Raw genomic sequence first — 13,197 nt, forward strand, 5'->3', positions numbered from 1 at the left:
AGTCTCTTCGACTCGCCACAATTTAGCCCTGTCTTTATGACTGCCCGCCAGCTCTGGCGAATGCTGGCAACTGACTCCCACGACTTGTGATCAATGTCACACGATTTCATGTCGCGTTTGCAGACGTCTTTATAACGGAGACATGGACGGCCGGTGGGTCTGATACCAGTGGCGAGCTCACTGTACAATGTGTCTTTGGGGATCCTGCCATCTTCCATGCGGCTCACATGGCCAAGCCATCTCAAGCGCCGCTGACTCAGTGTGTATAAGCTGGGGATGTTGGCCGCTTCAAGGACTTCTGTGTTGGAGATATAGTCCTGCCACCTGATGCCAAGTATTCTCCGAAGGCAGCGAAGATGGAATGAATTGAGACGTTGCTCTTGGCTGGCATACGTTGTCCAGGCCTCGCTGCCGTAGAGCAAGGTACTGAGGACACAGGCCTGATACACTCGGACTTTTGTGTTCCATGTCAGTGCGCCATTTTCCCACACTCTCTTGGCCAGTCTGGACATAGCAGTGGAAGCCTTACCCATGCGCTTGTTGATTTCTGCATCTAGAGACAGGTTACTGGTGATAGTTGAGCCTAGGTAGGTGAACTCTTGAACCACTTCCAGAGCGTGGTCGCCAATATTGATGGATGGAGCATTTCTGACATCCTGCCCCATGATGTTCGTTTTCTTGAGGCTGATGGTTAGGCCAAATTCATTGCAGGCAGACGCAAACCTGTCGATGAGACTCTGCAGGCATTCTTCAGTGTGAGATGTTAAAGCAGCATCGTCAGCAAAGAGGAGTTCTCTGATGAGGACTTTCCGTACTTTGGACTTCGCTCTTAGACGGGCTCAGTGATGCCATTGATTCCCTAGCCAGCGGAAAAGCCCCTGGGAAGGACAGCATTACCCCTGAAATAATCAAGAGTGCCAAGCCTGCTATACTCTCAGCACTACATGAACTGCTATGCCTGTGCTGGGACGAGGGAGCAGTACCCCAGGACATGCGCGATGCCAACATCATCACCCTCTATAAAAACAAAGGTGACCGCGGTGACTGCAACAACTACCGTGGAATCTCCCTGCTCAGCATAGTGGGGAAAGTCTTTGCTCGAGTCGCTCTGAACAGGCTCCAGAAGCTGGCCGAGCGCGTCTACCCTGAGGCACAGTGTGGCTTTCGTGCAGAGAGATCGACTATTGACATGCTGTTCTCCCTTCGTCAGATACAGGAGAAATGCCGTGAACAACAGATGCCCCTCTACATTGCTTTCATTGATCTCACCAAAGCCTTTGACCTCGTCAGCAGACGTGGTCTCTTCAGACTACTAGAAAAGATCGGATGTCCACCAAAGCTACTAAGTATCATCACCTCATTCCATGACAATATGAAAGGCACAATTCAACATGGTGGCTCCTCATCAGAGCCCTTTCCTATCCTGAGTGGTGTGAAACAGGGCTGTGTTCTCGCACCCACACTTTTTGGGATTTTCTTCTCCCTGCTGCTTTCACATGCGTTCAAATCCTCTGAAGAAGGAATTTTCCTCCACACAAGATCAGGGGGCAGGTTGTTCAACCTTGCCCGTCTATGTGCTGTATAACACAGCTTAAAAGGAGCTTCATACAGCATCAACTTTCTGCCCTGCTATTGATGAGTCATCACCAGTATATGGCTGCAGAATTCACCTACACTGTGCCACAGCCTCTCCCCAACTCACCATACCGTATTAGGTTCTCCTCTTTCCTGTCTGTGTGTGTCTCTCTCTCTACCTGCCTGCCCCTGAGCAAAGTGTTCCAAACTTGCACTGAGAATGGAGCGTGAACAGGGAATGATTCCAACAACTACTGGCCAAACAGCATTCTCCCCATCACTGTTTCAATGCTGCACTTGCATAATGTAACTCCCAGTATTTAGCAATGTGGTGTGTCTGTACATCTTTGTAGGTGGCCCTCTTGTGCTGGAAGTGACTGTGCAAACCCTATCCATTAACTCTGTTACTGTACATGCTGGTCCTTCAGGACCTCACCATGCTATTCCTTTTACTCACACTATTTGTCCAGTAACATATTGCAATCTTAGCGTGATTAATGTTAAATCTGCGTAGGGTCCATTTTGGGTGTCTGATGACTTTGGGAGCTAATTTTTCAGCGACAGTAAAATTTAAAATCGAGCTGCAGGGGTCAAATGGGCACTGGATTGATGTCACCCAGTATTGAGCACGGTTACTGGAGGGTGGCGGCACTGTTTCTTGGGGGGACTGTGGCCCAGATTATTTTTGTGGCCTGGAGGAACACTCCTGCTCCTTCTTGCCCCACAACAGTATCAAACTTTACTTGGCTGGGTCTCTTATCCTCTGTTGCTCATGGAAATGATTGGAACGTGTGCCATAGTGTTAAAGACTACTGACCCAATTGAGTCTCTGACCAAAGCTGATAAGAAATCTACATTTTATAGAATTTTATTTACCTGATGGAGATGGGTCTCTACCTCTGGGTGTGCCTGTGTATATGTCTCTGTCTGTCTGTGCATTGGTGTTGCCTGGGCTGCCTTATGCAGTCAAATAGCTCACGCACTCATTGAGGTTCTAACCAGAGTAATCCTTACTTGGGATGAGGTACTGATGCCATACCCGATCGAGGAGAGAGTAATGACCCTGGAGCTTCGCTTCTGTTACTGTTTATTGTCCTCTGAACCCATTGATTTAAAAGAGACAATAAATCTCAAGCTTCTGTTTAAATAGCTTTATTTCTAAATGTGAAACAGCACATGGGACTCTATTGTGAAATGTTCTTATTTTGGAATCAGATCTTGGAAAGGCCTGTGATAAGGAGAGTGACAAGCATGTGAAGAAAGAAAAGTGCAGCAAAGAGCATAAAAAGGTAACTGATCATTTCATGTCTCTCTGTCTCTCTGTCTCTCTCTCTCCTCCCCACATCCATCCTTCCCTTATCAATCACAATGTACAGGACAAACAAAGGTTTCCTGCTGCTCTCACACCAATAACTACCAGCAGGTGTGTGAAGTCACTCTCATCCTTTGCCCAAATGTCCATTCTTCACCTGTGAGTTTAGCAGTGACCATTCACAAGTTATTCAGTCATGGGGTGCATGGGCATGTGAACCCAGCCTGATCCTCATCTGCCATTCCACCCATCAACTCAAAATTTTGTTTCTGTCAGACAGATTTGTTTCAAGCCCAACGTTTGGGGCCCGTGTCAGACAAAACAGAGCAGGTGTCCCAGCTGTGAGGTACATCATGTGGCTCTAATAAATGCGGGCTGTTTTCTTTCCCTTGTATTTACTTTGCTTTCAATGTTAACCCCTGTGCAGTTTGAGTGCCTCTACTCACTCCATGTTTTCTGAGCTTTTATATAAAGGAAATATATTCTTTTGCAGAGAATCTGTTGCAAGGGCAATCCCTCGCCTCAGGGAACTGATGTTGAACCTGCCAAGCCTCTTGATGTATTCCAGGGTTAGAATTGTGTAATTGTGATCATGTGAAAATGGGTCACCTTTGGCCAATAAATAGTGTAGCACTCCTCCCAACCCACCCACCATTCTTCACCCCCCCCCACCCCCCCACCCCCACTCTGCCTACTCCTGCTCACTTGCATTTTCTGTTATTGAAGCAGCTATTAAATTCTGTTTTAAAATGAGTTAATGGACTCTGCTTACACAACCCATTTGTGGCTGGGAATTCAAATTGCCCTGTGAGTGTGCAGAGAAACATTTATATTAAGAGAAAAAAAAAAAAAATTTTTTTTTAAATTTGACTTTTTGTTAACCTCCCACTCGCAGAAACTATGGGTGAATTTCCAACTTGCTGCTCTGGTCTGAAACTGGTGTTGCAGATAAACTGCCCGTTGTAGAAACTGCTGGCCGTTTTGGTTCTGTTGTGGCTAAGTTTTATGCCATTGCAGCAAGTTGAAATGCATCCCAGTTATCGTAAAGCTTTTTTCATTAATCTTCAAGATTGGATATGATCACATAACCTTCTATCTTCAAATGGTAAAAAATAAGCCCCAAACTACTTGTCCCCTCCTAATTTGTGACCCCCTCATCCCTAGACACACCCTAGTAAATCCACACACTGCACCTTTCCCATTATTATATCCTTCCAAAACTCAAACCATACTCTGACTGTGACTCCATTAACCTTGTGTGTAGGTTCAATATTCCCTCCTTGCCTTTTCTATTCTACACCACCTCCAGCTATTATTAATAATAGCTAGAATAAACCTTTTTGTGTGATGTCCTGGAATGAATTGGACTGAAAGTGAGGATTGGAATAATGAAGCTTTATTAGCTTCAGATCCTGCATTCCACTACGAATCCCATTATAAGTGTCACTTAGTTTGAGACAAAAGTATAAAAAAGGAAATGTCACTTTTATATCTCATCTTTCACGATCTCGGGAGGCTCTAGGGTGCTTTTCAGCCACTTTAAGAACTTTTAAAGTCACTGTTACAATGTCGGAAATGTAGCAATTAATTTGCACGCCGCAAGGTTCACCAAACAAATAAATAAACGACCAGCTGAAAAAATAGGAGTTAAATGTATAAGAATTTGTCTTGCACAGTGATTGACTGATGTGCTAAGTTATCCTAAAAAAAGCCTTTCATTTCTCACAGGCGAACAGCAATCTTTCATAATCCATCTTGATCCCAAATTAGGTTCCAGAACAAATATTCAGATTTTTTTTTTTGGTGGTGATTCCCAGCAGCGTAACCAGGTCTAAACTCTCTCTGATTACATACTCGTCCAGTGCAATGATAGTCACTGATGCCTACCTTGATGATCTAGAACATTGTCTCATAGTGCATGTTCTCAAAATAGATCATTTGTTCTAAAGAGTGTAGAGTTGTTTAAATGGGTATAGTGGCTGGAGGGAACCATCTCCAGGTTGAATTTCTTTGACTATTTCTCCATCCTCTCCTCTCTCTCTTTCTCTCTCTTCCTTTTCTGAAAGTGCCATTGGATTATGGTTCCTTAGTCTCCAGCTAACGTCTGCTGCTTTGTCCTAGAAGCCATTCTTTGTCTGGAGTTGAGACTCTGAGTATCTGTATGCTAGCCCCAAAGTTGAGTGTGAGGCACTTTTCACCATAGCAATTAAGAGCAGATCTTCTGCATTCCTCCCTATCCCAATAGTTGCAGTCACTGTGCAAATTGGCTTCCAAGTTTCTGACATTTTGCAAGTTCTTTATTGGTTGTAATGTAGGAAACACAGCAGACAGTTTGTGCACATCAAGGTCCCACGTACAGTAATGTGATAATGACCAGACAATCTGTGTTTGGGGGTTGGTTGAGGGATTAATATTGGCCTCAGGACACCAGGGAGAACATCCTTCGTCATCATCAGATAGTGCAACTGGATCTTTTGGAGAGGACAGACTCCGTTTGAGGTCTCCTCCAAAAGATAGCACCTCCAGCGGTGCAGCACTCCCTCAGGAATACACTAGATTTTGTTCTCAACACTCTGAAGTGAGATTTGAATCCTCAGCCTTCTGACTCGAGCAAACTGGCGGTGAAGACTGTTATAAAATGAAATTTCTGGCAATGCTAATTGAACCGTTCTGAATGACTGAGGAGGGCTTTGATTCTGATCCTGACTGATTCACTTTCCTTGCAGAAGGGAGAGAAGGGAGATGGTACATCATCGAGCTCCTCCAGCAGCAGCTCCAGCTCTTCGAGCTCTTCGGATGGTGAGGGGAAAGGCCGGGTAAGGATAAAAGCTGGTCCTTGAACTATGGGCTGGGATGGGGGACAGTTGTGGAAGAGGTGGCCTTTATTTTTTTTTTTGTTGGAATCGTCCTCTGTCCCCTCATTCCACTGTTTCTTGGCTTGCGTGGATTGAAGATCTGCTGCCAGACCTCCTGTCTGTGTCACTTGGTGTGTTTCAGGGAATGGTAGCTCTTGCAGTTTTTCCCCCTTCCCTCTTTACCTTTTTCATGCTGGTGTAGTTGGATTGCAGTGTAATGATCCCATTACTTGCATGTGGTGCAGTACATTTTCATTCCACCCTGAGCCAGAGTCAAACACTTGTAAAGCATAAAAACTGACCAGATACATCTTGAGCACCATTTAAGCCGTGCTGCAATGTTCCGATAAGCACAGTATCTAAAATACAAGTTGTTGGCATCCGTGTAATGTTGGGCTTTAGGCTGGGAGGTACTGACTAGATTGGATGCAGTGGTACAGCCTGGTTTAGACCAAACTTTAGATGGGTATTTAATTGCTACCAGGTACTTGAGTATAATCTCAGCAAGTTGATATTTAAAACACTGCAAAGAGCAAATTATCTCCTCGTCATCAGCCTGTTTGTCTCGTATTATGAGTGGGTTGGCGTTGCATGTTCACCAGAATATTACAGGTGAGGAAGGCCATTCGGCCCAACGTTTTCTCAGCCATTCAGAAAAACCCTAGATTTTCTCCCCACCCCCACTCATTGCAGCATTTAGTTAGTCCCTAAATGATTCTGGTGATTTCACCTTCCCACCTCCCATCCATTGCAGGTGGTGTTCACTTCGTGAAGAACTTGCCTTCTTACTAGATTGAACTTCTGTGCCCTTGTCCTACTCGTATTTTTAAAATTATTCAATATACCTTTCCCTTTCCCTAACTGTCTTATATAAACCTCTAGGATCACTTCTAATTCCTCTCTTCCAGTCATAACTCAAGCCCTTGGCACCACCAGGGTGAGCCTGGTGGCTCTTACATACTCTGCTTCCAGCTCCTGAACATCTCCCTTGTTTCTTACCAACTAGAACGGGATGCAGCACTCGATGTGGTCTGATTGGAGCACATTGATTACTACTCCTTCTGACTTGCATTCTAATGTCTGTGTATTGAATCACTTCTCTGCATTGGTTGAACGTGTTGACTGCCTAGTCTAATACTCCTTGGTCTCTTTTTTTTTTTTTGTTTGACTTCATACTTAACTATTTCAACACTGTCGTGTGATGTCCATTTTTTTTTTCTATCCTATATATTTTACATTTGGCTACATTTGAATTTCATCTGTTACTAATAACTCACATACCTATTGTGTCCAAAGTTGTAATTCTCGAGCTGCCTTTTGTGAGCTTGCAAATTTTGACCACTTTACTTTTGGCTCTCTCTTTCCGCAGCCCCCCCCCCCCCTTCCACATCCAGCCTGTATTTGGTGGAAATGACCAGCTCTCACAGTAAACTCTGGGTCTTGCAATTAATAAAGCTCTGCAGTGCTTTTATTTTTTAAAAAAAGAACTGGGGGTCTGAATTGACGTGCCAGTTAGTAGATATATGTGCATGCTGACTTAAACCCAGTTTGGACTGTGGACACGTACAATACACACTCTCTGCTCACTAGCACCAGTTCAGACCAGTGAACAAAGCAGAGCATGTGTCTATCTGGGGGAGTTGTTGTAAATGATCTTGGTGAAGGAAAAATTATTTTTTTTTATATTAAAAACAGTATCACTAACACCAAACCATAAATATAATTGACTTTTAATATTCAAATGTTTTGGTCCAAAAAAGAGATGTACAGACTTCCTAGTTTAAACAAACAAATTTTAAAAAATTAAGAGTAAAGCTGTTCAAGTCATGAAGGTTGCACCATTGTTTATGACCTGTCTCTTCACTACTTATTTGGCACTAAGCCTCAACTTTACCTTTTTTTTCCCACAAATTCACACAACTCTTGATGGTGCCAGCCACTCAGGGAATGATGAATAGTGTGTTTTGAAGTTCTGAAAACATTGAGATGGTGAGGGATCCATCTTTCAGCAGACACACCACTCATCCCATTCCTACTTCCCTCACCATACACCCCCCCCCCCCCCCCCCCCCCCCCCCAAACAACCTTAAATGCTGATCAAATGGAAAGGTCCCAGCACCACTACTTTTCTCAGCCCTTTTTCCCACTTTGACAAAACTCATTTGATTCCCAATGCTTAATAAACCTCCTCCCTCCTGGCTGCTTGATTTAAGTCCTGCCATTGATACTGCCCCAATGTACAAGCTATGTTATGTACGTTGATTTGATAAGAACAACATCAAAAGTTACTACACAAAATAAGAGCTCATGGTGTAGGGGTTAACATATTAGTATGGATTGGTTAGCTAACAGGAAGCAGAGAGTAGGGATAAATGGGGCATTTTCAGGTTGGCAAGGTGTAACTAGTAGAGTGCCAGAGATCTCTGCTGGAGCTTCAACTGTTTACAATTTATGATTGGATGAAGGGACTGAATGTATGGTTGCTGTGCTAAATTTGCTGATGACACAAAGATAAGTAGGAGAGTAAGTTGTGAAGAGGACATAGGGCTGGATTTTACGTCGGGTGGACGGGAGCTGGCCACCAATGTAAACTTCGGTGGCGAACACGCTTCCACCTAGCCTGGGAATCCGTCCTGCGTTTTACAGGTCCCCAGGCTTTAATCGCTCCAAGGTGGACTTCCACCTGCTTGAGGGAGGAAGTCCTGCCTCATTGAGCTGCTGGCCAATCATCGGGCTGGCAGCTCTTTGTCCCAGCAGTGCCACCAGGAGTGGTGGCCACTGCTGGGACTGCAGCCCAGCCAAGGACGTGGAACCAGGACTGCAGGTAATTTTGGCTTGCCTTGCTGGGGGTAATCGGTCATGCCCTGGTGAGGCAAGGGTGGTCATTTGGGTGCAAGGGGGCGTCTTGGGTCCTGGGGGTGGTTGGGGATGTGGAGGTGGATTCTGGCCCACAGATTTTTTAAAAATTCATTCATGGGATGTGGGCATCGCTGGCTAGGCCAGCATTTATTGCCCATCCCTAATTGCCCTTGAGAAGGTGGCAGTGAGCCACCTTCTTGAACCACTGTAATCTTTGAGGTGTAGGTACACCAACAGTGCTGTTGGGGAGTTCCAGAATTTTGACCCACCAACAGTGAAGGAGCAGAAATATAGTTCCAAGTCAGGATGGTTTGTGGCTTGGAGGGGAACTTGCAGGTGGTGGTATTCCCATGCAACTGCTGCCCTTGTCCTTCTCGGTGGTAGAGGTTGTGAGTTTGGAAGGTGCTGTCTAAGGAGCCTTGGTGCGTTGTTGCAGTGCATCTTGTAGATGGTACACACTGCTGCCACTGTTTGTCCATGGTGGAGTGAGTGAATATTTGTGAATGGGCTGTCAATCAAGCAGGCTGCTTTGTCCTGGATGGTGTCGAGCTTCATGAGCGTTGTTGGAGCTGCACCCATCCAGGCAAGTGGAGAGTATTCCATCACACTGCTGTCTTGTGCCTTGTAGATGGTGGGCAGGCTTTGGGGAATCAGGAGGTGAGTTACTTGCCGCAGGATTCCTAGCCTCTGACCTGCTCTTGTAGTCATGGTATTTAAATGGCTACTTTAGATTACTTACTGATCAATGGTAACCCTACAGGATGTTGATAGTGGGACATTCAGTGATCGTAATGTAATTGAATGTCAAAGGAAGATGGTTAAATTCTCTTGTTTGAGACAGACATTGCCTGGCACTTAAGTGGCAAATAGCATTCGCACCACACATCTGACCAAGCCTGGATATTGGCCAGGTCTTGCTGCATTTCTACACGGACAACTTTGAGCTAAAGCAATGTTTCTTGTTGGAAATAAAGTCTTGCATTTATATAGTGCATTTCAGGATGTCCCAAAGCACTTTTGAAGTAGTTACTGTTTGACTGTAGGAAATGTGGCAGCCAATTTGTGTACAGCAAGCTCCCACAGACGACAATGTGATAATGACCAGATCAGCCTTTTATTTAGATGTTACTTGATGGATAAATCATGGTCAGAACTCCCTTTTTTGTTCTTCAAAATAGTGCCATAGGACCCTTTTTACATCCACCTTAGCAGACAGATGGGGCCTCGGTTTAACATCCATCTGAAAGACAGCACCTCTTATAGTGCAGCGCTCCCTCAGTATGGCACTGAGTGTTGGCCACAATCTCAGCCAATCTCTTGCTAAAAGCCTCCCTCTAAGATGCTAGAACATGCTGTACAGTGAGGGGATGCAGTTCTGTGCCTGTCAATTCACCATATAGTGAGCTCCTCAAATGCCATTTTGCGCTGTCAGGTGCCAAAGGCAGGCCAGACTCTTTCCAAGAGGAGGGAAGTTCCATTGAATAAGTTTGATTTGATAATGATTTGTGTTTTGCTGGGCAACTCTGCTCCCCTTCCCCCTAGTCATCTTTTGGTCAGAGAGTGGGAAAGGGAGATAGAACAATACTGACACTGGCATGGTCATCATTCTTATCCCAGAGGCAAGTTGTACTGGGTACAACTGGATGAAAGCTGGGGAGAGTCCTGTGCTGTCTTAATTCTACCTCTTACCTAGACCTCATTAAACTAACTTTATAATGCTTACCGAATTTGGATCTTAAAGACAAAATGATAGGAAGGAGAAATATTTTCAACCTTTTCATTTAGCCTTGAGAGCACCCATACCTCCAAGTCTGACGATGTAGAGTTGATATGCTGGGCAGGTCATATCCTTTATTACTCGATGGTTCCCCATGTTTGTGATGCTTATCCCATGGAATCTTGTAATTAGAGCTGCTTAAACTGACTATACAGGAAAAATATTTTATAGTCTCAAATGCAGCTTGGGAGAGATGGCGCAGTGGTTAGCACCGCAGCCTCACAGCTCCAGTGACCCAGGTTCAGTTCTGGGTACTGCCTGTGTGGAGTTTACAAGTTCTCCCTGTGACTGTGTGGGTTTGTGCCAGGTGGTCTGGTTTCCTCCCACAGCCAAAGACTTGCAGGTTGATTGGTAAATTTGACCATTGTAAATTGCCCCTAGTGTAGGTAGGTGGTAGGAGAATTGTGGGGATGTGGTAGGGAATATGTAAAATGGTGGTTACTGAAAGGCTCAATGGGCTCACAGGTTCTCTATCCTGTGTCTCTATTGAGTGTTCATTACAGTTGGGTCAGGATTGAGGACACCAAGCTGCCTAGAGAACAGGGAATTAAAAAAAAAAAAAAAAAAATCAGCCAGCTCATTTTCCAAACCTACTAAAGTGTTTGAACATTGGGCTTGGCCTTGCTGTTTCCACCGGAACCAAAGGAATTGGTCTCTGCTCATCCAGGCACCATTGTGGCTTATAATCTTCATACCCCCAGTCCCAAGGCTGGGATCTCAACACAACTGTGTTTTATTTTAAGGTAACTTGCAGTTTTAATGTGTCCTTTTCTTCATACAGAAGTGTGGCGGTGAAAAGAAAAAGGTGAAGAAACCGAAGAAGCAGAAGAAAGAGAAAGGCTTGCATAAAGGTTGCAAATAATGGCAGTAAAGCATTTGATGTGACTAAGTTTGTTCTTGTATCTAATGTCTTAGCTTCCAAGGGGCCCTTTCATTTTCTTCAGAACAAACTTCCTCCTTTTATACACTTGCTTTATGGTCCTTCTCCCACTATTAATTGTTCACTAGCAGCCTTAATTCATAATTTTTTGGGTAACTCTTCATGATGTACTTACTTTGGTAGCTAGATTCTGTGTGCATGTCAGTCCCTGAGTCACTTTTGTGACCGGTCACTTGTGTTTTCTATTTCCCCTGTAGTGTGAAAATTTACATTGTGACCTTTATAAGGACTGAGCTGCTTTTACTAAAGTTATACAAAATAGCTTTTCCAGTGTCTGGAAGTGGGGAAGTGATGATAAAACATCAAAACTTTCCATAGCGCTTCATGATGAAATCAGAACCATGACATGTAAACCTCGTATAGCTCTCCGGACCAGGATAATAGGAATAACATGCTACTTAACTTTGGAAGTAAGACCAGAATAAAAAATAACAGCTCCTTTTATTATTTTGTGCTGAACTTCATCCGACTCAAGTGGGATTAAGATGTTGCATTCTTAGGAAAAATAGTTGCTTATAAAGATGTCTGCTACATAGAGCATTGTTAATCACTTCATACACTGTATGAAGCAGTGATTGATCAAATATTAACTTTATCTAGCTTTGATCTGCATGATTATGTATGTTTCACCAATTAAAATTACAATCTGAATATTCAGCATTTGTGTGATGTAATTTCTTCAACTACAAACTTAAACTTGCACAAAATTCTTCCAGTCGCATTCTGAAATCTGAAGAAAGGCTTGTAAGCCCCTTTCACATTCTCAGGATTTATGTTCATCAAAAATAATCCCTTGCTTGTATCAGCCAAGCACAGCAGTGAATTCCACTGATACCTCCCTCCAGTCTTAAAAGTAGCTATTCACCACAACCCAGTTTTCTATCCCATAGCTAATTTTGTTTCTGTGCTGCTACTACTCCTTTTAATCCCTTGGACTTAAATTTTGCTAATAAGCCTATTATGTGGTACATTATCAAACAACTTTTGGAAGTCCTGATATACATCAACAGCACTATTCTCATCCAACCTCTGTTACCTCATTAGTCAAACACAATTTACCCCCAACAAATCCATGGCTCTTTAGTCTATGCTTCTCCAGGTGACTTAATTTTTCTCATTGTTTTGTAAAAGCTTCCCTACCACTGACGTCAAACTGACTGGTCTGTAATTGCTGGGTTTATCCTTCTACTCTTTTGTGAACAAGGGTGTAATGTTTGCAATCCTCCAGTTCTTTGGCATCACCCTTGTATCTAAGGAGGGTTGGAAGATTGTGACTCCTATCTGTAATTTGCAACCTTCTATCACCAAGCTAGGATTCACGCGATCTGGATTGGGTGACCAGCCTACTTCAAGTATGGCCAGCCTCTCTCTCTCTTTATTGAATTCTGTATCTCAGCAAGAACACAAGAAATAGGAGCAGAAGTAGACCATATGGCCCATGGCTTCAATTCCACTTTCCTGCCCGCTCCCCCTAGCCCTTTATTCCTTGAGACCAAAAAATCTATATCCCAGCCTTAACTGTTTTCAATGATGGAGCATCTACAACCCTCTGGGGTAGAGAATTCCGAAGATTCACAACCCTTTGAATGTAGTAGTTTCTCCTCTCCATCCTGAATGATTGGACCCTTAGCCGGAGACGATGACCCTGTGTTCTCAATTTCCCCAACTAGTGGAAACAATCTTTCAGACTCTACCCTATCCAGTCCTTTCAGAATCTTGTATCTCTCAAATTAGATCGCCTCTCATTCTTCTAAACTCCAGAATATAAGACCAATTTACTCAGCCTCTCGTCAGCCTCTCATCCCAGGGACCAATTTAGTAATTTTCTTTGCACTGCCTCCAGTGCAAGTATATTAAATGTGGAGACCAAAACTGCACA

General features: G+C 43.9%; 1 protein-coding gene across 5 annotated transcripts in view; it reads left to right on the top strand.

Annotated features, from left to right (window-relative positions):
* LOC137353234 (protein FAM133-like) overlaps positions 1–11,975 on the top strand; it is a 29,855-nt gene extending 17,880 nt beyond the window's left edge. For 3 of the 5 annotated variants that reach the window (XM_068019316.1, XM_068019315.1, XM_068019314.1), the window contains 3 exons: positions 2,791–2,864; positions 5,614–5,703; positions 11,160–11,975. In XM_068019316.1, coding sequence (XP_067875417.1) covers positions 2,791–2,864; positions 5,614–5,703; positions 11,160–11,240 — 245 coding nt within the window. In that variant the 3' untranslated portion in view covers positions 11,241–11,975. The remainder of the gene's footprint in view (positions 1–2,790; positions 2,865–5,613; positions 5,704–11,159) is intronic. The other 2 variants (XM_068019318.1, XM_068019317.1) reach the window with 1 other exon arrangement.
* Positions 11,976–13,197: the final 1,222 nt, after the last annotated feature.

The sequence above is a fragment of the Heterodontus francisci genome, chromosome 40, assembly GCF_036365525.1.
Source record: "Heterodontus francisci isolate sHetFra1 chromosome 40, sHetFra1.hap1, whole genome shotgun sequence".
NCBI classification, from domain to species: Eukaryota; Metazoa; Chordata; class Chondrichthyes; order Heterodontiformes; family Heterodontidae; genus Heterodontus; species Heterodontus francisci.